General features: G+C 42.3%; 1 protein-coding gene across 1 annotated transcript in view; it reads right to left on the bottom strand.

The window, feature by feature from the left end:
* MOV10L1 (Mov10 like RNA helicase 1) overlaps positions 1-26,317 on the bottom strand; it is a gene marked incomplete at its 3' end in the record, with an annotated part of 461,653 nt that overhangs the window by 11,002 nt on the left and 424,334 nt on the right. The window contains exon 24 of the mRNA XM_082256834.1: positions 4,657-4,797. Coding sequence (XP_082112960.1) covers positions 4,657-4,797 — 141 coding nt within the window. The remainder of the gene's footprint in view (positions 1-4,656; positions 4,798-26,317) is intronic.

Genomic DNA, 26,317 nt, shown 5'->3' with positions numbered 1-26,317 from the left:
AACTCATGGTGCAGTATTTTTTATTAAATCAAATAAAAAGCAAGAAAGCAACATTTCATGGTGCCTCTCAGGCACTTGGCAACAGGCAGTGTACACAGGCAGTGTACACAAAGACTGGGAACAGCTGCGGACTGTTCCCTACTTCCGCGTTACTGTTTACCGCAAACCGGAAGGGACGTGTGCCGTGCTGAACCTCAATGCATTTTGCTACTCAAGCATCATCAGGAAGTGTTCAGCAGGGGGTCACATTGGTGGATAAAGGCCTTTCAACGCTCTCATTGGCTGTGTTCTCCGTGAGTCATTATGCTAATTCCAGTCCCGCCTGGAAACTGCCCACAACCAACATGGTGGTAAAGGCTATATTGCCCATACAGTAGGGGCCGAGAGCGTGATTGCCTTTTATGCTAACAGTCATATATTACTTAAAAACGAACATTTATGCCATAAAGTAAAATCCCAGTATATGAGGTAGCAGCAGAGTAAAACATTTTTTTTTAGAATTTGAGCCAGTTTATGGTAAGTCAGTTGCGTGGACTAAATGCACTGCAGCCATTAAACACAACAATACAGGTAGTAAAATGACCACATGACACTATGTTGGATAAATATAAAAAAAGGTAAAAAAATATATATATTAAAAAATAAAATAAATATATATATATAAAAATATATGTGTGCCAAAAGCTTGGGGGGACGCTGTATATCTAAAAACAAATGGTAAAGAAGGGAGGTAAAAAAGCCCCCTCTAGTGGATATATACCGAAATGGTGTTGAGAAAAAATATAAATATAAAAATGTAATAAGAAAAATAGTAGTAATATTGAAATGACAAATGATATATATAAATTATATATATCAAATAAGAGGATATTAAAATTGGTTACATCCACATGGAGTTTTAACAATTAAAAAAAAGAAAAAGATATAACAACCACATGGAATAAATACTAATAGACCGAGAGTGTGTTGGGGGATTCAAATATGGGTATAAATAAAAAGCAATTGTCAGTAGATTATGAAGTTCAAGAAAAATTTTAGAAAAAATTAATAAAAAAACAGGTCAAGATATGGTATACCAAATGGGGGGAATTGTATACCATAATCTAATGTGTATACAATAGACATATAAACAATGATGGTCTTACAATATGGAAAGAAAAGTTAAAAATCATGGATAAAACAATTAAGATATATGTCGATGTTTAAACCAAGGGGGTGCAAAGTGTTAAGGTGGTAAATCCAAAATGTTTCGTTTTGCAAAACTCTTTTTCTCATATCACTACCCCTCCAATAGGGCTTTATTTTGTCTATGCCCCAAAAACGTAAATTTGATGGATCCCTGTTGTGTTTATCTCTAAAATGTTTGGACAAGCTATAGTTTTTAATCCCAGTTTTTATTTTATATAGCTGTTCATTTATCCTCTTGTATAGGCATCTAGTGGTTCTACCGACATATTTCAAACCACATGGACACATGAGCAGGTAGGTGACATATTTGGAAGTAGTTTTCTTCTCTGTTTTCTGCGTAACCCTACATGCATCTACCACATTTAAAGAAACCATCTCTATGGAGAAATGTTTTCAGTTTTGGGGGCTTATGCACATTCTTGGCTATTCTGTTCCTTAGGCCTGGTGCTCGCTAATATATAAAAATAGGTTTCTCAGGTAAAACGCTTCTCAATGTATGGTCCCTTAATAGAATAGGCCAGTATTTTTTGATGCACTTTTTAATACTTTTATAGTGGGTGTTATATCCTGTAAAGAAAATGAAAATGTATTCTTACTTAGGGAAACTCTACTGAAAGACAAAAAGAATAAGCCTATTTAAAAGTCCTATTTTATTTCTCGTTTTAATGAGTTCACCTTTTTTATATCCTTTTTCTGAGAATCTTTGTATAAGCAAATCAGTTTGTATGAGGTAGTCTTCATGATTGTCGCAGTTTCTTCTGATCCTTAATTATAATGAGAGAGTGTCTCCATAAGATGGCCTATGTGGACACTCGTAGATATATGTGCCACGTCCGGTTTAGTCAATTATAGAGAAAAAAAAAAATAGCTATTGCTATCAGGAATGGACTTTCTCGGCACAGCAATCAACACTAGTGTTATAAAAAATATATAATTTTATTGAAAATCCATTAAAAAATGTACATATAACAGAAATTAATACAAAAAAAATTATAATAAGTATTGGTTCAATTAAAAACAGATCATAACATCAGATATACGATATCATAAATGACCCTCAATCACCGATAAGTTAAGATGGTGATTTTGTATACACCTGATACTTAATCCAAGATTGTAGTGGGTACAGGTGTATGTCCGGTGTTAGAGATATAAATCAATTGTCGATTTATATCGACAAAGCGACAAACAATGATGGTGTGTAGCATACACCTATCCTGTTCTGTCAGCTATGTGATACAACCAGCCCCGCACTGCTCAAAATATTAGGTAGTGTCTGGCCATTTGGGTATATATCAATCGTTTCGCTGTTCCACCATAAAAATGGTCACGGTGCAAGAAGTTGCAGCCGTGACACTTGTATGTAGCAATATGAAGCAGAGAAGCGAGTGTGTTCCTCAGCAGTCTCCCGAACACACTCGCTTCTCTGCTTCATATTGCTACATACAAGTGTCACGGCTACAACTTCTTGCGCCGTGTCACCATCTTAACTTATCGGTGATTGAGGGTCATTTATGATACCGTATATCTGATGTTATGATCTGTTTTTAATTGAACCAATACTTATTATAATTTTTTTTGTATCAATTTCTGTTATATGTACATTTTTTAATGGATTTTCAATAAAATTATATATTTTTTATAACACTGTTGTTGATTGCTGTGCCGAGAAAGTCCATTCCTGATAGCAATAGCTATTTTTTTTTTTCTCTATAATATTCTTCTGATCCTTGTAAATTGCTCATTCGGGATGGCTTTGGTCCAGGTAGGGTGATGGCAGCTTTTAGTTGAGATATAGCCGTTACTATCGACCATTTTAAAAAACATTTTGGTGAGGTGTGTGCCTTTTTTGAAAATTTCCAAATCCAAAAATTGAATGTTTTCAGTGCTCCAATAACCTGTCAATTTTATGTTGTAGATGTTGTCATTAGGGTACTTCAGGAAGGTGGATAGATCTTTTTCATTACCAGACAACCAACACATCATCAATGTATCGTCTATAGTATTTTAATTGGGGAATGTGTGTCCTGTAGATCTGCTCTGCCTCCCATTTTTAACGAAAAAATTTCGCTACACTAGGTGCGTACTTTGCCCCCATAGCTACTTCGTTGATTTGGTTAAAAAAAATTCATTATTGTGCCAGAAAGAATTATTTCCCTTGGCCATTTCAAGGCCTTCAAGAATAAAATCTCTTTGGATGGGGGTAAATTACCTTTTTCATCTAGTGCCCATTTGACGGTTTTAAGTGCATCAGTTTGTTTAATGTGACCCCGTGCTGAACACTTCCTGATGACACTTGAGTAGCGAAATGCATTGAGGTCCAGCACGGCACACGTCATTTTCGGTTTGCAGTAAACAGTAGCGTGGAACGCGGAAGTAGGGAACGGTCCGCAGTGGTTCCAGTCTTTGTGTACACTGCCTGTTTCCAAGTGCCTGAGAGGCACCATGAAATGTGAATTGCTTTCTTGCTTTTTATTATTTGATTTAATAAAAAAAAAAACTGCACCATGAGTTCCTCTCTCTGTATTTCTTGAGCCAAATGGAACTGTGCCATCCACCTAGGAGCCTTTTTGAGCCATCTAGTTAGGAGAACCCCACCCCTGTTTTTTCACCAAGGAGGAGGGTGTCGCTGAAAAGATCTGGGTTTCTACCTGCACTATAGGTCCTTTGAGGCCTGGGTGCATCTGGTAAGTGACCTCAACTCACTGGGTGAAGGATCAGATACCCCCCACGTCACTTTGGCACCCCATTGAGAGAAGAAGCACTTTAAGGAATCATGCAAGATATCACCCGTTTTGGAATTAGTTTTTTGTTTTAATTTTTTATTTTACTAATTACCATATTTTAGATGGTGTGCCACTGTTTTTTTTTTTTATATCATTTGTTTTTACTACGCATTCACATTTATTTGATATACACCCACATTCCTTCATTGGAGTAGGTTTCTTTTATGTTTTGTTGCATGAAGCAACCCCCCTATATTATTTATCAGTTTTAGTGCACTCATTTACAACACACCTATAGTTTACCTAAGAAGGATATAGCACTTGCACTTTATTTTTGTCCACCATCTGGTTTAAGTTTACAAGTTTGTACTATCACCTTTATTTAAATCGTTCGTTTTGCCCATTTGCACAAATTATTTATGCACTTTTTGGTGATTTTATATTTTATTGAGGTTGTGTTTTTCATGATTTATGATTGATTGCACCTGTGTGTTAGCGCCTCATTACTCCCTTCACAACCCCTTTAATGTTTATGTGGTAATGCAGAATGAGATTGGAATACCCATTTCTTTAGGCTAGTAATTATGAGCACAGCTTCAGTCCTACAGGTGAAATTCATTAGAAACACAGTGACAAATGGAAAATGTGAGGCACATTATAATAATACACATGCATTTATTTATTTTTACCTTTTTTCCATGAGTGATTACAGAATTGAATGGAGATGGTGGCAAGAACATACCTTAACAAGGATATGAGGATTTCCGAGCACAATTAGCAGAGCTTTTGGTCGAGTTGTTGCAACATTGAATCGTTTTGGATTGGAAAGAAAACCCAGCAAGATTCTTGTATCCCCATATAAGGATTCCTCACAAGAGCGCACCTGTAAACCAACATTTTCATGTGAATTTATTCCAGAAAGTGCATAGCAGCTTCTACTGACATGATTTTTGAAAACAGACATAATTCAGTAAGCAGCTATGATGACTACAAACTGTTCAGCCTGTTTTTTATTTCTTCACTTCCTACACTACTCACTGAAAAATCATATTAAGGTAATTTCAGAATAACTTAAGGGAAATTAAATCAGCATTTCCTGGAACAGAAGAAGAAAGGGTTCTACTGGTAAATCCTATTGCTTCAACAAAGTTTGAGCTACTAAGGATTTTCAGTATAACCAATCTTAAAGGCGCTGTACACTTTTAAATGTTTTTGTTGTTTTTAACAGGGTATTAGTGCACTTATAGTTCCTTTGCCAGGGGTAGGCAACCTTAAAGAGGTGGAGATCTACCCAAACAACTTGGAGAAGTCGAAGATCATCGGGCCTAGTGTCGCCTCCTCACACTGGATTTAAACCTCATCACTTTTTAGAGGCGCAGCAGTACCTGCTGCACTTGTGAATGAGCCCTTCGTTACATTTGGCACCCTAAGGGCTCGGTTATACGTAAAGTTGGGGGCGATAAAACCCTGTGGTTAATCTGCGGTTTTACTACCCCCCAATCCTTACTCCCTACTGAGGCAGCAATCAAAGGTGTACACATAGCAGCAGGAATTAAGCCCAGTATTGCTTTTGGTGGGTGCTACTGCCTGCCAATCGCGACCTATTTAAGTAAATGGCGCAACTGCGGGGTCCAAGGGGGTAAGGCAGGTGGTGAGAAAGCAACACAAGGCTGCCTGTTTTAACCCATTGTTTGCTGTACTGCACAATGTTGTAGGGCACTTGCAGAGCAGCCTCATTCACTTGAGTGGGTCACACTTGGCAGGAGCTACACCCACCAACCATGCCAAGGCGTACAACTCCTGCTGCAACATGTGTACACTCCTGGCCACTGCAGCTAAAGGGGGTGCAGTTGGGACGGGGGTGATAAAAACATGTCTCAACTGGGGGTTTTACCACCCCCCAAACTGAAATTATAAATGAACCCTTACTTTTCTGTAGTAAGCCCCCTATAAGGCTGCTTTCACACTGATGTGCTTCGATTTACCTGCACCGCGGTTGCAGCGTATCGCATCTGCAACTTTCCTGGGTTAGCTGCGTTTTGCCATAGACTTCTATTGTGTTCTGCAGGTGTGATACACTTTCTGAAAGTGCACCAAAACTTCTGCATTCACAAAGTGCACCAAACCTGCAGGTTATAATAGACATCTATTGTTAAGCGCAGCAAACCCACTGGAAAGCTGCAGGTACACTACACTGCTCCCGCAATGTGAAAAAAACGCAAAACATCAGTGTCAAAGCAGCCCTATACTCTATGTCCAGTGTATTGCTTCACAATAATCTGAAGATATTTTCTTTCCTGCTGCTGGCACCATTCTGTAGACTGCTGGGATAAGAGGTGGAGTGCAGTTGGTATCACTCTGCATAGGACAGGAGCCAGCACTATAGAGGAGACAATGGCTTATGTAGTGCTTGCTCACTACTACAACTTTACAAGTAGTCCTCTGTATTGCATTCGGATGCTCTGGAATGGCAGGTCAGCAAGCCCAGAACATGCTCTACCACTTACCTGTCCGTGATCTACTGGTAGATCACGATCAACAGGTTGTTGACCCCCACCCTATGCTATTTGTTTGCCTACCATGCAATGATGGGCTTTCATAGTGTGGCTGCAGTTTTCAGTGTCATGGCAGGGCAAGCTCATGTTAATTGCTCTACCTGTTTATGTCAGTTTTGAATTGTATTATTGTTTAGCTCTCACCTTCAGAGCACTAGCCTTTGAGACCCAGGAATTTTGGGATACATAGTTTCTCTACAGGAAATTTCAGTTCTCAGAACACAAAGGTTATGCATTAACATTAACCTCCATAGGGTTCTACATACCATGCCTTATATTTGAAAAACTTCTAACACAAGAATGTGAATAATTCAAATATATGCTGTGTGTACATGGCAGCAAATGACACTGCGGAACTACATGATCAATGCACATCTTATGCAGGCGAAAACACAAGATGCAGGTAGGAAGGTTTATAATGCTTTTAACAACAGCATCAAAGCTGGAATGAGAAGCTAAGGGAGACAAAAGAAGAAAAATTGTTGCCGCAAAGAATAGGCCACACCTCTATGTAGTACAAAACCATAAAAAAAGAAAAAAGATGGGGTTTGAAGGGCCCAAATGAGATGGTCAAAATAAATGATGCTTCACGGAAATAAAGTTAAAAATACATATTTATTGAAAAATTCTGTTCACATAAAAAGCATGCATAAACATGCTATGAAGACATGCATACATATAACTTCTACATATAATGAATTTAAAATTGAGAACAAAAAATGGGTAACCGGATGGTGGGGTCTCAGTCAGAAAAGATGGACATGGTCCCTGTGCATCCAACGCGTTTTGCTTGACTTCGCTTCTTCAGGGCTTAAGAGACCAGAGAACCAGCTAGTGTTCTACAGATTGTATGAAAAAGTGATACAATAAATATACATGTACAGTATATCGTTTTCATTGCATAATACATTTTTCAACGTGTTGCAATATAATATATAAAGAAAACCATATCAACATAGTAATAGGCAAATGTGTTGCATACTGACCCCCTAGAGACGTGCGGACTCACAGGACAAACAGAAATTTGATAGGCTCAACTTGTATGGCAGACGTAGACCGTGTGTCGATCTTGCAGTAATAATAATTTTTGTAGAACATATATGTGCATATAGGGGTGCCTATATGATACACGTGCGGTCGGTCTTATTAGGTAATATAGACCCCAATGCACTATTGTGTTAGATATTCATATACTGCCATAGAAAAGGGTATATAACATCCTATTGAGGAAACAAAATTGGAAAACCATAAGAAGGTGATCTCTAAATATGGGTCACACATGCTGTGATATGGAAATGGAGCGCAACCTACCTACTACTAAGGTATGCGATGGATGGGCAGGCACTTATTTGTATAGTATTCCCAAATAGATATATGTATTTTCCTGATCATATGGAGAAGGAAACACCAAGGGTATTCTACTCAGTAGTATCAAGCTTCCTATTTATAAGAGGACCGTCCTTTGGATATAAAAAGAGATATACATCTATGTTATTTTAAATGTTTTGATAGCAGGTGTCCATTGCTAGAAAGCGTTGTCATAATGAACAACTTACCCAAGTTTCTCCCTCCAAATGCATATCCTGCCTAGGTAGATGATTCTGTTTGACTCCTTATATACTAAGTGCGGGATTTGCCGCCATCAGCTGGGCGTCCGTGACCCGGAAGTGTCTCCAGTGATTGCGATGAAGGTGACATCACTTCAGCCGGAAGACAGTGTCATCTCCGCCGGATACCGGAAGTGGAGTGGTGACTGTCCATAGTTGGAGGCTACTAGAAGTCAGGGCGGAAGTGACATAGTGATTGCCCGTAGCCAGGGCGGAAGTAATGTAGCCATTGTCTTATGCATTATAAATATAGGCAATCAATCCGTTAGGGCACAGAATTGAGGTGGTTTATACTGGGCAATTTGTCACTTACTACCTTTCCCGCATGTATATTAACTAAATATCTATAGTCAATTCCTGCGATACATACATAGATATATGGGATAGGGCCCCTCTGGCCGCCACTACGCTCTTTACCCCCCCCCCCCCTTAATTTCCACCCCATAGGTATTCATATATGAGACAAACTTTTTATTAGGAAATTCAGGGGTAATGTCTGGCTATACTTTTTCTATATGAATTTGGAGTTTACCATGGCATCTAATATTTCATATGGTATGAGCCAAATAAATTCCCCTTCTTTATCGAAGTGTCGTTGTCCCTCCTAATTCCATATTTTTGTTGTTTTACAACCATACCCTTATAAGGAGCCTCCAACTGTATTGGGGATGCTGTTCAACACTTTTAAATCTTTTCTTTCTATCTGTCCCTCCAATTATCTCCTTATTCTCACTATATCTCATTGCTTGATATCTGCGGAGACAGCCTCATTGGGTGGGCCCCTCTGGCCGCCACTACGCTCTCCCCCCCCCTTAATTTCCACCCCATAGGTATGGTTATTACCGGCCGCTCTTCCCCTCCCTCTCTTCCCTATTCCTTCCTCATTCCCCTTAATTTTGTATAGCTTGCCAAGATAGACCTTTGTCATATAATTAATATGCTGCAATTCCCTATTCCTTCCTCATTCCCCTTAATCTTGTATAGCTTGCCAAGATAAACCTTTGTCATATAATTAATATGCAGCAATTTAGGGTATATAATGAGTATATTGGTAGAATAAAGAATATAAAAAAAACAGGTGTTGTATGCTGGTCCCTGTGGCGGACAAACATGGCGATTGTAGGAATCTTTTGTTATATACATATGGGTTTTATACATGCTGTGATGGCGGTGGTGGATAGTAATTTGCCGAGCACAAATAGTCCCTATCCCATATATCTATGTATGTATCGCAGGAATTATTGACTATAGATATTTAGTTAATGTACATGCGGGAATGGGAGTAAGTGACAAATTGCCCAGTGTAAACCACCTCAATTCTGTGCCCTAACGGATTGATTGCCTATATTTATAATGCATAAGACAATGGCTACATTACTTCCACCCTGGCTTTGAGCAGTCTTCAACTACGGGCAATCACTATGTCACTTCCGCCCTGACGTCTAGTAGCCTTCAACTATGGGCAGTCACCACGCCACTTCCGGTATCCGGCGGAGATGAGGCTGTCTTCCGGCGGAAGTGATGTCACCATCATCGCAATCACTGGAGACACTTCCGGGTCACGGACGCCCAGCTGATGGTGGCAAATCCCGCACTTAGTATATAAGGAGTCAAACAGAATCATCTACCTAGGCAGGATATGCATTTGGAGGGAGACACTTCGGTAAGTTGCTCATCATGACAACGCTTTCTAGCAATGGACACCTGCTATCAAAACATTTAAAATAACATAGATCTATATCTCTTTTTATATCCCAAGGACGGTCCTCTTATAAATAGGAAGCTTGATACTACTGAGTATAATACCCTTGGTGTTTCATTCTCCATATGATCAGGAAAATACATATATCTATTTGGGAATACTATACAAATAAGTGCCTGCCCATCCATCGCATACCTTAGTAGTAGGTAGGTTGTGCCCTATTTCCATATCACAGCATGTGTGACCCATATTTAGAGATCACCTTCTTATGGTTTTCCAATTTTGTTTCCTCAATAGGATGCTATATACCCTTTTCTATGGCAGTATATGAATATCTAACACAATAGTGCATTGGGGTCTATATTACCTAATAAGACAGCACGTGTACCATATCGGCACATATAGGTACCCCTATTTTATATGCACATATATGTTCTACAAAAATTATTATTACTGCAAGATCGACACACGGTCTACGTCTGCCATACAAGTGGAACCTATCAAATTCCTGTTTGTCCTGTGAGTCCGCACGTCTCTAGGGGGTCAGTATGCAACACATTTGCCTATTACTATGTTGATATGGTTTTCTTTATATATTATATTGCAACACGTTGAAAAATGTATTATTTACTGAAAAAAATATACTGTACATGTATATTTATTGTATCATTTTTTCATACAATCTGTAAAACACTAGCTGGTTCTCTGGTCTCTTAAGCCCTGAAGAAGCGAAGTCAAGCAAAACGCGTTGGATGCACAGGGACCATGTCCATCTTTTCTGACTGAGAATCCACCATCCGGTTACCCATTTTGTGTTCTCAATTTTAAATTCATTATATGTATGCATGCCTTCATAGCATGTTTATGCATGCTATTTATGTGAACAGAATTTATCAATAAATATGCATTTTTAACTTTATTTCCGTGTTGCATCATACATTTTAACCATCTCATTTGGGCCCTTAAAACCATTTTTTTCTTTTTTTATGGTAAGGGAGACAAAAATTGGGTTTTTGACTTACCGTAAAATCCATTTCTCTGGTATTCATTGACGGACACAGCTCCTTATCATTTTGACAGTTGGGTTATGCTGCCCCCTACAGGAGTAGGACACTAGGCAGGAAAAAGCTTGACTATGCCTATGGGGCAGTCCCAGGGGGTATACTCCCACTCTCAGCTATAGGCATTCAGCTTTGTTACAAGCAGTGTCAGAAGAAAACCAACTCCACAGAGGGGTGGGTGCTGCGTCAATGAACATCAGAGAAATGGATTTTACGGTAAGTCAAAAACCTAATTTTCTGTTTCATTCATTGATGGACACAGCTCCTAATCTTCTTGAGTTGGGACATCCCAAAGCAGTGTCAAACATGAGGGGTGGGAACAGCAAGAAAAAAATTCCCAAGGCTAAACCGTAGCCAACCAGGTAACATGGGGCTCAACCATAAACTGGAGCTCATCTGAAAAAAAAAAAAACAATACACCCTCAAAGAGGATCAGGTCCTCTAAACAGCAGCCTGCAAAATCTTGCAGCCAAAGGAAGCCTCTACAGATGCCAACACATCCACCTTATAAAAAGTTTTGAAAGTGTACACAACTGCAGCACTGACACCTGATGACGGAAGGCCCAGGAGGCACTAAGTGCCCAAGTAGAGTGCACCTTAACAGAGAAAGGAGGAACCTGACCCCTAATGGAATAGGCCTGAATCACCATCTGTCTGATCCATCTGGAAATGGTCGCAGCAGAAGTGGTCAACCTTTCCGAGGTCCATCCGTGAGTACAAAGAGTCTGATTTCCGAAAAGACTCTGTAGCTGCCAGGTACACCCTGATTGCCTTAACTACATCCAAGGAATGCAAGGCAATTTCCTTAGGCTGTTTAGGGCTGGGACATAGAAGGCAACAATGTCTTCATTCAAATGAAAATCAGAGACAACCTTCGGAAGGAACAATGGACAAGGGAGAAGAACCACCTGATCTCTGTGACCCACCAGATAAGGTGAACAACAAGACAACGCCGCCAGCTCCTACACCCTGTCTGCAGAAACAATAGCCACCAAAAAGGCCACCTTCTGAAATAACATGAGCAGGGAAACCTGCCGAAGACTCTCAAAGGGAGGTTTCTGAAGAACAGACAGCACCAAATTGAGGTCCCACAGCGGCAATGGAGACCACACTGGAGGAGCCAAGTGTCGAACTCCCTGGATAAAGGTACGCACCAAAGAAAGTGTGGCCAATGGACGTTGAAAGAAAACCGCTAAGGCCAAAACCTGGCCCTTAATGGTACTTAAGGCCAGGCCCTGCTCAACTCCCCGTTGGAGGAAATCCAATATCGGAGCCACCGAAAAGGAGCGAGATGAACCCCAAAAGACTCACATCACGCAATGTACGTTTTCAAAAGGACAATGGTATATCTTCCTAGAGGTAGATTTTTTTTAGCCTTTATCAGTGTAGGAATCACTGATTCAGACAAACCTCTATCCTTCAGCACCTGGCTTTCAACAGTGAAGCTGTCAAAGCCAGCGACTATAAAGCAGGATGGAAGATTGGCCCTTGGAACATCAGATCTTCCCTAAGAGGAAGTCTCCAAGGAGCATCGGCAACCATCCGTACCAGATCGGCATACCAAGACCGGTGAGGCCAGTCTAGAGCCACTAGAATGACTGGAATCCCTTCTGCCTCAATCCTGCGCAGCAGTCTTTGCAGAAGTTTGTGAGGGGGGGAAAGGCTTAAATCAGATTATACTGGCTTTAAGGAGCCACTAAGGTGTCTGTGGCATCGACTAGAGGATTTTGAGACCATGCCACAATCCTCTGTACCTTCCTGTTGAGGCAAACGGTCCACCTTCGGGAGTACAGCGGATGAAACATCTCAGGATGAAGCGACCATTCCCCCTGGTCCAACGCCTGTTGCCTGGAATAATCCGCTTGCCAATTTTCCAACCCTGGAATGTGTACAGCAGGAAGGCTGGAACGAATCGTTCTGCCCACCTTAGAATACCCGCCACCTCCTGAGCCGCCAGGGCACTTCTTGTGCCCCCTTAGTGATTGACATAGCAGTGGCATTGCCTGATTGAATGTGTACCAGGCACCCCTGAAGACGAACTGTCCAATGATCCAAAGTCTGATCGCTCAGAGTTCCAGTACATTGATTGGCAGTCTGAGCACAATCTGTGCCAAGGACACCTCCCCACCCAGACAAGCTGGATCTGTGGTGACAACCGTCCAATACAGGGGGTGAAAGAATTCTCCTTGTCGAAGTGCCGGAAAACGAAGCCACCAGATCAGGGACCCTTTCGCACTCCGGCTCAACAGGATCAAATTGTCTAGAGACTGAGGATTCTTGTCCCATTTCCCCAGGATCTATCTTTGCAGAGATCTCTTGTGGAACTGTGCAAACAGAACTGCCTCGAAGGTAGACATCATCAGGCCCAGCACCCACATGCAAGCCCGGAGGGATGACCATCTGCTGGACAACAGACGCTTGATTGCCTGCTTGATTGCCTCCTGCAATTTCTGGAGTTTTTCCAAAGGAAGAAACACTCTGGCTGAGTCCGTGTCCAGAATCAGACCCAGATAGTCCAGTCTCGTGACGGAACCAAAGCAGACTTCTGAAGGTTCCAAAACCAACCGAATTCCCGAAGAGTAATCTCCAAGTTGTCCATCAGAGCAGTCAGAGACTCCGCTCGTAGAAGATGATCGTCCTGGTACCCCCGTACCGCGATCCCCTCGCTGACGCAAAAATGCTAGTACCGGGGCCAACACTTTCGTGAAGACCCGAGGACTGGAGGTAAGACCAAAGGGTAACCACAAACTGATAATGCTCCTCGCCCACAGAACAGCAAAGGAAGTGCTCGTGACCGACACGTATTGGAATATGAAGGTAGGCGTCCTTGATGTCGATAGAAGCAAGAAAATCCCCCTGATGTAGGGGCGCCACTACCGTGCTAATGGACTCCTTTCGGAACGTCTGTACTCGCACAAAGCAGTTTAGCGCCTTGAAGTCCAGAATTGGACATACCTTGCCTTCCTTCCTGGGAACTGTAAACAGGTTTGAGTAAAAAATGTTAAAGAATGAGGTGCGCAAACAAAAAAATGGATTTTTGTAAAATCTTACTGTAAAATCCTTTTCTCTTAAGCTCATTGACAGACGTAGTCCTCGTTGATTAATAACAACTCGGGTTATGCTGCCCTCTACAGGAGTAGGACTAGACAGGAAAGAAAACGTTCTGGCCACACCCTAGGGGCAGTCCCAGAGGGTATATCCTCTCATTTCCTGCTACAGCAAATCAGTTATGTCACAAAGCAGTGTTTAGAGAATTTAACCCAACCCAACTAAAAAACAGAGGGGTGGGTACTACGTCTGTCAATGAGCTTAAGAGAAAAGGATTTTACGGTAAGATTTTACAAAAATCCATTTTTCTCTGTCGCTCATTGACAGACGTAGTCCTCGTTGATTAATAACAACTCGGGACGTCCCAAAGCAGTACCACAAATGAGGGGTGGGCTAACCGAAATCAAAATCCAGAAGGCCCAACCGGAGCCAACCAGAAGCATCAAGGACTCATCGAGCAAAAGGATGAGACCTAAGTGAAAAACCCAACAAACCCTTGAGATAGACCAACAGTCTCCTCAGATTGCGGCCTGCAGAACCTTGCGGCCAAAAGAGGCATCTGACGATGCCATCACATCAACTTTATAAAATGATGTAAAGGTATGAACCGACGATCAAGTCATCGCCTTGAAAACCTGGATCGCTGACGCCTGATGGCGGAAGACCCAGGAAACACTAGGCGCCCGAGTAGAGTGCGCCTTAACAGGGAACGGAGGATTCCGACCCTTAATAGAATAAGCCTGTACTACCGTCTGACTGGTCCATCTAGAGATGGTCACGGCAGCCACAGGCAACCCCCTTCTAGGGTTATCCGTGATCACAAACAGTGAGTCTGTCTTACGAAAACAAGTTCGTAGTAGTCAAGTGTACCCTGATTGTCTGAACCCCATCCAAGGAGTGTAATGCAAACTCCCAAGGATGGCTAGTCTAGGACACGGGGAAGGGAACACAATATTTTTATTCAGATGAAAACTCTGAAAACCTCTTTAGGAAGGAAGGATGGATTCGGAAGAAGAACCACCTTATCCCTATGAACCACCAGATCTGGGGAACGACAAGATAATGCGGCCAGTTCTGACACCCTGCGTGCAGAAGTAATGGCCACCAAGAAGGCCACCTTCTGGGATAATGTAAGCAAGGGAATCTCCCTAATATCTTCAAAAGAGAAGTTTCTGAAGAACCAACCACACTAAATTAAGATCCCAGGCGGTAAGGGTGCACGCACTGGCGGAGCCAGATGTCGCACCCCCTGGATGAAATTCCGCACCAAGGAATGATTAGCCACAAGTTCCTGAAAGAAGATTGCCAACGCTGAAACCTGACCCTTGATATGCTCAAGGACAGTTTCTGCTCAACCCCTTGTTGCAGACAGACCAAGATTCGGGTCACCGAATAGGTATGTGGGGGAAATCCAAGAGATTCACACCACGCAATATAAGACTTCCATGTGCTGGAAGTCGCTTTCCTTGTTTTAACTAGAGGTAGGAATAACTGAAGCAGACACTCCCTTGTCCTTCAGTACCTGGGTCTCAATGGCCAGGCCATTAAGCCAGCGATAGTAAAACAAGATGGAAGATCGGTCCCTGAGACCGCAAATCCTCCCTGAGAGGAAGTCTCCAAGGAGCGTCCGCGACTAGCCTCACCAAGTCGGCGTACCAGGCTCGACGAAGTCAGTCCGGAATTTCCAGAATAACTGGAATTCCCTCCACCTCTATCCTGCGAAGAAGTTCCCGCAGTAACTTGAGAGGATGGAAGGCATGCCATAGCTAAAACTGCCCCCACGGGGCGATCAGTGTTTCTGCTGCGTCCGCTAGAGGATCCCGGGTGCGAGCTACAAACCTCCGCACCTTCCTGTTGAGCCAAGGTGCCAACAGATCCACATCCGGGGTGCCCAAATGAAGGGACAGCTAGTGAAAAACCTCTGGATGAAGAGGCCATACCCCTTGATCCAGAATCTGATGGCTGAAATAATCTGCCTGCCGATTTCCCACCCCCGGAGTGAACACTGCGGGGAGATCCGGAACAAACCGTTCCGTCCAATGAAAGATGCTAGTCGTTTCGAGGGCCACCAGGACACTCTAAGTGCCCCTTTCTTGACATAAGTCACGACCGTGGCATAGTGCGATTGGATCCGAATCGGGCTGCTCTAGAGCTGCTCGATCCAGTAAATCAGACAAAATCTGATCGCTCTCAGTTCCGATACCCTATTGGTAACCTGGATGCTATTCGGAAGGAATGACTTCCCCTGGTTGAGCATCGGAGACTTCCTGGTCCGCTCGCTCAACCGGATCCGATTGTCCAGGAAATCGGATTTCTGATTCCCTTAGAAAAAAATCTCCTTCAGGAGAATTCGGGTATGAGACTGGGTATACGGTACTGCCTCTAAGAAGGCCACCATCAGTCCCAGCCAATTAACGGACAGCAACATCCGAATCGTTGACTGAACCTTCTGGAGTTTCTCCGCAAGGAGAAACTTTCTTGCCCAGGATGTATCCAACATTAGGCCCAGATAGTTCAGTCTCCTGGTGGGAACCAGGGATGATCTTTGGGAAAGCGAAGAAAACGCTGATGTCCTGCGATGATGGGGATATAAGGATAGGCATCCTAAATGTCTGGGGACGCCAGGAAATCCCCCTGATGCAGGGAGGCCACCACTGTACGGATGGACTCCATCTTTCCCCAAGTCCAGAAATTGGACGCACCTTGCCCTCTTTCCTGGACATTGTGAACAGGTTCGAATAGAACCCCTGAAACCGTTCAATGTTAGAAGGGAAGAATCGCACCGGTGGAAGTGATCGAAACTCGATCTTGTATCCTGACCGTATGACCTTCCTTTAAAGAGGGATTCTTCAAACGGATAGCGCCTAGTCATCCGTTTGGAAATAACAGGGGTTCGTTTCAAAACGACCCCATTTGGGTAAAGGCAAATCCTTCGCCCTTTTGGTAGGCTAACAAGTACCAAAAAAGGAATCTCAGTCTCAGCTACCTCTGCCGGTGTAACCTCAAGACTAAAGGTTTCCCGGACGGACACAACTAGTGCATCCACCACTCTTGTGCTATGGCGGAGGCAGAAACGTTCTCTTCACTGCTGAGGAGACATTACCTGAGACAACAGCCCCATAAGAGGGACCTGCAGCTGCATTGACCAGCTCTGAATCCGTATCTGAAGTATCAGATAAAAAATAGGGGTAGGCGGGGGTCACTTCTTGACCCCCGTCCCTGACAGGTCACCTCCACCCGGGATACCAAAGACTCCAAAACTGCCAAAAATGCATTAAAAACAAGTGAGGTACTGGAGGGTCCTGCGGCCACCTTGAGGGGATCAGGTGGGGATACCTATGCGGCAGAGTCAATGATTATACAAGACATTTGCCAGCGACAAAAAAAAATGACAAAGTAAAAAACTTTTTTTTTTTTTGTAATCCCCCTGCGCAACAGCGCCCCTCAGTGTTACCTGCCTTTTTGGACCCCACAGAGAGAGAGAGAGAGAGAGAGAGAGAGAGAGAGAGAGAGAGAGAGAGAGAGAGAGAGAGAGACCCCAAGGCTCATCCCTGATGCACAGACATTTTCTATCAGCTAGCTCAGTGCTGTCCTGTTACAGACAGGAAGTCTTTGGCCCTTTTTCCTGGGTAAAGGAGGCGGCTCCGCCCCTTAACACGCCTTCCGTCGCCTCCCCCTGGCTCCATGAGGTGTTTGGTCACCTCAAACATGGCCGCCCCCATGCTGGAGACACGAGGCTATGCCAATATGGCGGCCTCGTGCGATCTGCCAGACAATGGCGGCGGCCTGTACAGGATTCTATGTTCGCCTGCGGGAGTATCTCGGCCCCACAACCCTCACCCTGATGGTGATAAGCCTGGCCGGCGGTACCGGACCCTGGCGGGCCGCATGCGGTCTGTGGGCCGTCGGAAGGCAGCTCTCTGCCCTTGCTGGAGGAATGGCGATCTGGACTACAGTGATTCAGGCATAGGCATCGCCCTGTGAACACCTCTGACAGGTAAGATACCTCTTGCTTCATTAGTAATGCCCATTCTAGTACTGCCTCTGACTTCAGTCACCTTTACAGTTTTAAAATGACATTAGATAGTCAGCTCCCAAACCAAGCCTCCTGGTTTCTGTTCACAAAAATCACACTCAAATTGGGGGATCTGTGACCTGTTATAGGATAGAGGGGAAACCCATCCTACCATTCCAGAGAGGGGCCCGCGTTCACCACAAACCCGTCAGGGGGAAAGGGGGAACATACTACTCACCATATCGGAACCAGGTGGGCGCCAACTCCTGACAGAACCCCTCTCCACCGGGGTAGGGGGGCTGTCGACCAGTACGGACGCCGTGACTCTTGGTCATTGGCGTTCAAGCGAGACGTTTAACTCGCAGGGTCAGTCCCCGTCCAGTGGGACTATGTCGCGGCCGACCCAGCGCGGAGCTATGGCCTGCACGCGCTCGTAGGCTGAACTGGGGTGTGACCACTGGATCTCAACATCCAGCCCAGCTTGCTTGCTTGAAGATCTCACAGGAACACTGGAGAAAAAAGCTGTCTAAAAAAAAATCTTTCTAAGAAAAAAATCCTGCCAGGACCGAAGATCCTAGCAAGGCATCTAGGTCCTTACTCCTAACTAGACAGAAAAAAACTGATTTGCTGTAGCAGGAAGTGAGAGGATATACCCTCTGGGACTGCCCCTAGGGTGTGGCCAGAACGTTTTCTTTCCTGTCTAGTCCTACTCCTGTAGAGGGCAGCATAACCCGAGTTGTTATTAATCAACGAGGACTACGTCTGTCAATGAGCGACAGAGAAAATTAATCTCCAGCAGCAACCAAAACTTTAACCTTGATAAAGTAAATGTGTGATGTGCAAACAATGGGTGTGCTAGATGTGAGCAATGTGTGTTAAACCAAAAGGAAAAACACAATGAACAAAATACCTAATAAATATAAATATACACAGATATTATAAATAGTGCACAATGTGAACAAAAACGTGTTATGGAAATATGTGCAGTCCAAAACAAGTCCAAAATGAAAAAAGGCTGAAATCTTCTTGATGGTGAATGAAGTTGAAGAAGAGGACGTGCAAACACCAAATCCCTCTTGGCACCCACGTGTAAAGAAAAGAGTATTAATACCCTTACTAACTCAACATAATAAAACACCTGAGAAGAGGACACCAGCCAGTGTAATAGATATGAAGTCCCAACCTTTCACTCTTCCACCCGATATGTGGTATATCAAAACTCTTACCAAAGGCAAGCATTTCACAGGTCAGATGGTGAGTGATAATGTTCTCCAAATCATCAGGCAAACTATCCAGACTAGCAGGCAGTGAATTTTCTTGTAAATCTTATTCTGACTCCTGTTGCTGTATGGGGGTTGGTCTCTCTCCTGTACCCCTCACACCTGTGCCCAAAAAAGGGCGCTCTCCATTCCCAGTCGATGCCTCATCAGGGGAAACGCGTCGGGGGAGAAGCCTGCGCCATCACCACCCGTGGTCCGCGCTGCAGAGCGGCCACGATTGAATTTGCATTCGCCTATTTATTCAACTTAACTGTAAGTGTTCTACCTTTTCTTAATAAAGTCGTTTAAGAGGTAATGCACTATTGCCTGATCCATTCTTTTTTGTGCATATTTATTAGGTATTTTGTTCATTGTGTTTTTCCTTTTGGTTTAACACACATTGCTCACATCTAGCGCACCCATTTTTTGCACAGGCTTCCTTGCCCTTGAAAGCCTGCGGAGGAAGAGTGCTCTACCCCCCCCCGGTGAGGACTTGATGTCATCCAAGGAAGCTCCAAACAGGTGATCCCCCACAAATGGGTGATCAGCTAATGCCTTCTTAGAAGTCTGAGTGGCAGACCAGCATTTGAGCCAGATAATACGTTGAAGGACCACTGCTGAAACAGACAAGACACGGACAAACTGTAGCCCCTGTACCAATTGATCCAACAGCTCCGCAAAGGCAGGGGAAGGCTGTTCCCCCTCCAGGTCCCGGTGTAAAAGTTTAGCCCACTCGGTCAGAGTTTGTGACACCAGGGTTATAGTAAATACCGGTCTAAGTGCTGAACCAGCCACAGTGAACATATGGTAGGCCAAAGCCTCCGACCTCCTATTAAAAATTGGGATGGATTTCTGCGCTAAAAATAATGATGTGACAAATTGTGAAGTAACTGTGATAAATTTAGAATAAACAACCTTGTGAATAAGAGGGGAAGCTGCACACATGGACCTATAGAAAATCCGAAAGTAATAATGCAAAATATGTGTAGCGCTTAACCCATAAAAATAAAACATATATCAATAACAAATTCAACTCATGTTTCAACAAATAATATCCACCAAATCAGTAGTGATCACCAATAAGTCCATTTAAATAGTCCCAATGAAATGAATACACACATGAAATAAAAAACATGAAAAAAAATTGTCCCTGCGACTAGGTGTCGCTAAACGTGAAAATCCCAATGTGGCAAGTTCCAATAGGTGGATGTTCTCTATGGCGGCTTATAAAGCAATTTAAAGTAAACAGGGCTGCTTACCAAATGCAGTTGGTCTTCCAAATTAATGGACAGACCTTGGCTCACTTTAAAGAAGGAAGGAGGAGGGCTCTCAATGGCAGGTGTTCAAAAACCATTTAGGCAGATATATGGAAAGAAACACATAGTGTGATACCGCACATACAATGGGAAAGGAAAGGAGGTAGAGAATTGCACTCACATGTAATCCCTATTAATACCGTGTATCACTGATAACCACAGTCAAAGAAAGGAGAACCACAGATCCCGATAGATGGCAAACAGCATACACTAGGCACTTGGGAGACAAGTGTACACCCGTGAATGATCACCAAAAGAAAGCAACTGAATGAGCCGCTTACCAGATGTGCACGGTTACCCAATCAATTGCAGTGTCCTTATAAAAAATCGTGGGTCGGCTCCGGGGGTGTGGTTACGTCACGTCTGACTCCACCCAACGGGTTTCATCATAGGTTTGACGTTGTCAGGGGCGTGGTGGTCAGACGTGACTCCACGCCTATTTGTATCCCCCGTATAGGACGGTAGGCGGTACAAACGCCTGCCACTTAAGATGGTGACTGCAGAAGGGCGGAAGTGCTCCGTAGAGAAAGACCACACGTCTTCAGGCAAGGGAGAAGGTTGGGTGGAAGTGACACCATCGAAGGGTCCAATTATATCTCGCCACAGCAGATCGAATCAGCAAGGATACATTAAGAAAATCGTGGGGAAAAATTAGACCGAATCAAATCAACATGAAATTAATATGTATTCAAAAAAAGTGTGCTCAGACAAATCTGAAGTCTTAATATTAAATGTTCATATAAACAGGAGGCGGGAGTGTAACAATGATTTTATATATGAAAGGGCGGAATGATTTTGCAGTAAAGCCCGCTAATCTCCACGTAGGGAAAGAAAAACACGGAAGTGACAATATCCATAAACTGATCTGTATCTTATTACGATAAATCAAGTCAATGCCAGAAATAGAAAAATCTATAGGCAGCAATAATTTTACCAAATAGGGGGTAATATATAGGTTAGCATTTTGGATGACATTTCAAAGGGTATATTAATCGAAAAGCCATATAACCTATATGACAGGCATGTCCAAAGTCCGGCCCGCGGGCCAAATGCGGCCCCTGGGCTGCTTTAATACGGCCCCACAGGTAATTTGGAAAAATACATTGGCATCATTCATGACTTTTTTTGCTGCCATCATTAATCATCATCGGTGGGTTCATATAGTGCTTATATGTGGTTAACCCTTGTGTGACTGATTAGGGAGCATGCATGCTCCGGATTGAGATGAATACATTGTAAAATCTCAGTTAACGTCAGTTGGTCTAAATCAGTTATCAATATATTTGAACACAACATGTATACTTGGCGTTATGTTCCTGTTTATATTTTTTTTAACTTAAAAGTTGACAGACAACCTTTATTACCAATAATATGTAATGTACTTTACAATGTTCCTGACATATATTTCAGCTTCCTGGATTTTTTTTTTCATCTGGCCTTCAGATATGAAAGGCAGAGCGATTTAACATCCGTTTAATTTTGTCATCCATGTGATGAAAGGAAAAGTATGCCGTTTGCAATAAACTTTGCATAAAATAGTTAGTTTGTATTTAATTTGAAAGGTCCAAAGAATGTCAGGTAAAATGGTTGGCCCTTACGCATGTTCACTTCATCAAATCTGGCCCTCTTTGAAAAAAGTTTGGACACCCCTGCTATATGATGATACAAACCCCCTCTAATGGTCATAAAGTAAATTGCACCTTTATAAGATAGATCACATAATACTGAATGGATGAGAAAAAAAAATTAAGAAAAACAGGGGGAAATATGGAAAACAGATGATCCTATTCATATGTAGATGTATTATAGATGTGTAAAAACTTATCAATCTCTACATATCCCTCAAAGGTAATGATATCATGCCAGGTTAAAAACAATATAAAAATTATAAAATGCATTATATAAAAAGCAACTAAAAAATAAGAAATAAAAACAAATTTGTGAAATTAATAAGATTCAACTATTATTAATAAAACAATTGACGTCCCATTCCACATTTAAGCCAAAAGGGGCATATGTTTTGAGACAATATATCCACCGTGTTTCGGCCCGTGAGATCTCTCTCTTTACATTAGAACCTCTCCAATGTGACATATGTGTATCAATGGCCACAAAAAGTGTGTCTTTGGCATTTTTTTGATGGCATATATCGTAGTGTTTAGACACACTATGGCCAGGGAATCCCTTTTTAATTTTCCCTACATGTTCGCCTAGACAGGCCTGTAGAGCCCTTGTAGTGCGACCAATGTATTGTTTCCCACATTTGCATTGGAGTAGGTAAACAACATTTTTTGTAGAGCATGTAATAAATGTTTTTATATCATACTCTGCCTGTCTGTTCAGAATGAAATTTCTTGATTTTTCTACCCTTAAATGAATTGATAGCACAAATATTGCACCTACAGCACGGATAATAACCTTTCATTTCTGAAAAAAAGATGGGTTGTCTTGGTGGATCAATTACATTTCGTGCTATTTTGTGTCTCAAGGAAGGAACTCCCCTAAAAACTACAGCCGGCTTTTCTGGGAGTGTTGGTCCAAGAATGCGATAATTTTTAATGATCGGCCAGTGTTTTTTAATTATATTTTTAATGAGATAATGCTGTGTGGAGAAAGATGTAATAAAAGTATTTTTGAAAGCATCATTGTTCAAATGTCTACGTTCACTAGGTTGTAAAAGGTTCCTCCTATCGATCTCCATAACTTCCTTAATAGTATTATCAAGAAAGTTGCCATCATGAGCTCCCATAGCAACTCCACGGTCTTGTAAAAAATACACATTGTTGAACCAAAAAAAGTTGTGTGTCATGGCAAAGTTCAACAGTTGTAAAACAAAAATACGCTTCTCCTCAGCTAGTGAACCATCAAGATCAAGGTAGTATTTAGCCGCCTCCAGCCCGTGCTGATGGGAAATTATGGTGTACAGTGATGTGACATCCGCTTTCACCATGATTCCCGCTTTCCATGTGATTCTTTCTAAGATGTTAAGAACATGAGTAGCGTCTTTTAAAAAGGAAGGCATTTTAGATACTAAGGGCTGTAAGAATACGTCCACATATTTCCCAATTCGGGAACAAAGGGAATCAATCCCACTAATAATAGGACGCCCGGGTGGTTTAATCGGGTTTTTGTGGACTATGGGTAAAAAATATATCACTGTTAAACGAGGGGCTAGTGGGATGAGGTAGGTTTTCTCTTTTTTTATTGAGAATGCCGTTATTATATGCTATGTTAATTATCCCTTGAAGTTCCTTTCTAAACTTAAGACGCAGGATTTCTGTTTAAAACTTTATATGTAGCCTCGTCGCCCAAAATGTTGTTCATCTCTATTGTGTAATCATGTTTTTACATAACACCACCACCTCTCCCTTTGTCCGCAGGGCTGATCACAATGTTCTTATTATCACATAATTGCTGTAGCCCTATTTGAAGAGCTCCATTATGTGGGGGTTTGTTGATCCCAATTTTATCAAGGTCCTTAAGAACTAAGTCCCTGAAAACCTGGATAGATGCTGAGGTTTGTCCAGGAGGGTTGAATAAAGAGGTGTTAGCCAAAGAGGTATGTGAAAACCTATTTACCATATTGGCTGAAGAACGGGTGGGGTTGGAGATGAGGTATCTTTTAATATTTAATTTGCGCACGTTACTTCTGAATGTCCATAAATGTATCAAATTTATTTAATAGGAGGGGCAGATTTCAATCCCCTATTGAGGACCGATTTTTCTTCTTCGGTAAAGGTCGTGTTCGAAAGATTGAAGACTCCTACATCCCTTATACCCGTCTTATTTTTTGACCTTGCGCGCCTCCCCCCTCTGTTCCCTCTCTTTGTTCTAGATCTCTTTTGTACCCTTGGTTGCCCCTGTGAAAATACTCCGTGTGGTAATCTGTATTTTGATGATAACCACCATTCTGATGGTAATTTTGATACCGGGGAGGTGGTCTCTGGTGTTGGGATGGCGATCCCTGATATGGTGGCCTTCAAGGAGAAGGGCCTCCTTGATGAAAATCCCTACTGTTCCATCCTTGATTAGGGGTACTGAGTGGGTGGCGGGATATGACCCTATCTACTATAGGAGATTCCCAGTTATCCTCATCCAAAGGGGCATATCTATTATAAGTGGAGGTTTCACCTCCACGTATAGGTGTGTGATTGGGGTCTTGTGGATCCCTATTTCTAAATACCGGACCCTGGTTGTGCCAGTTGTTAGGTTGGGGTCTCTGATTACTATGTTGTTTGGGGGGGGGGGGAGGACTATGACCATTAGACTGATTATAATGATTATTCTTACACTCTCCTTTTTTATTTTGCTGGTGGAATTTGTTTTGAGGTGGATACTAGTTCCCTCCTCCATTCACTGATTCCCTTGGAGTGGGTCTGGAAATGGGTTCTGAAGCCATTTACATAGGTTCCCCTGAATTAGGAACATTGTTAGAATTTTCTTGTGCTCTATTTATTTGCCATTTGAAAACCATATTGTTCCTGTAATCAGTAACATCTCTAATATATTTACGTTTTTTCTTGTTTTTCTGATCTGCTCCCTCTTTCTCTAGATGCTTTTTCAAGAGGTCAGATTTCTTTTTTCTTTCCTCATTGTCTTTAAATTCAACCAAGGAATCTTTTAGAGTATTGATCTCTGCATCTATTTTAGTTAGCTTTTTCTTCTTTTTACAAATAAGAAATTGAAGGAACTTTACTCCAGCATCATTGAAATATGTAAACCAGTCTTCAAGATAATGTTTATCACTTTGGGGGTTGACCTCCCATCTCAGGCTTCTCGGTACCATTTTGTCAGCGACATATCGTTCTAGGAACGCTATGTCCCAACTCCCATGGATTTCTGAAGTCATGAGATTTTTAAGTCGCATAAAGCGACTACTGATGTCATCCACCAATAGAGGCTGACCAACAAAAAAGCCATCCACATTAAGGACCTGCTGGCTTCTGTAATCAAATATATCCTTAACAATGGTGAAATGTGACTAAAGCTGCAGAAATTATTCTATATATAAAGCAATAAAAAATGGGTGGATTTCTGCAATATAAATAATGATGTGACAAATTGTGAAGTAACTGTGATAAATTTAGAATAAACAACCTTGTGAATTAATTAAAATTATTGCTGCCTATAGATTTTTCTATTTCTGGCATTGACTTGATTTATCGTAATAAGATACAGATCAGTTTATGGATATTGTCACTTCCGCGTTTTTCTTTCCCTACGTGGAGATTAGCGGGCTTTACTGCAAAATCATTCCGCCCTTTCATATATAAAATCATTGTTACACTCCGCCTCCTGTTTATATGAACATTTAATATTAAGACTTCAGATTTGTCTGAGCACACTTTTTTTGAATACATATTAATTTCATGTTGATTTGATTCGGTCTAATTTTCCCCCTCGATTGTCTTAATGTATCCTTGCTGATTCGATCTGCTGTGGCGAGATATAATTGGACCCTTAGATGGTGTCACTTCCGCCCAACCTTCTCCCTTGCCTGTAGACGTGCGGTCTTTCTCCACGGAGCACTTTCGCCCTTCTGCAGTCACCATCTTAAGTGGCAGGCGTTTGTACCGCCTACCGTCCTATACGGGGGATACAAAAAGGCGTGGAGTCACGTCTGCCAACCATGCCCCTGATGATGTCAAACCTATGACGAAACACGTTGGGTGGAGTCAGACGTGACGCAACCACACCCCCAGCCCACGATTTTTTATGAGGACGCTGCAATTCATCTCTACATAGTCCGTATGTGTTATATGCCTACTATTGTATTTTAACATGTGAGTTTAAACTTTTACCAATAAATAGCTTCTTTTGCCTAAACGTTATCACGCTTT

This window comes from Pelophylax lessonae (assembly GCF_965119305.1).
Source record: "Pelophylax lessonae genome assembly, chromosome: 4".
Classification (NCBI taxonomy): domain Eukaryota; kingdom Metazoa; phylum Chordata; class Amphibia; order Anura; family Ranidae; genus Pelophylax; species Pelophylax lessonae.
Note: the sequence above shows the minus strand (reverse complement) of the source record. Positions and strands in the feature narration are given on the sequence as shown.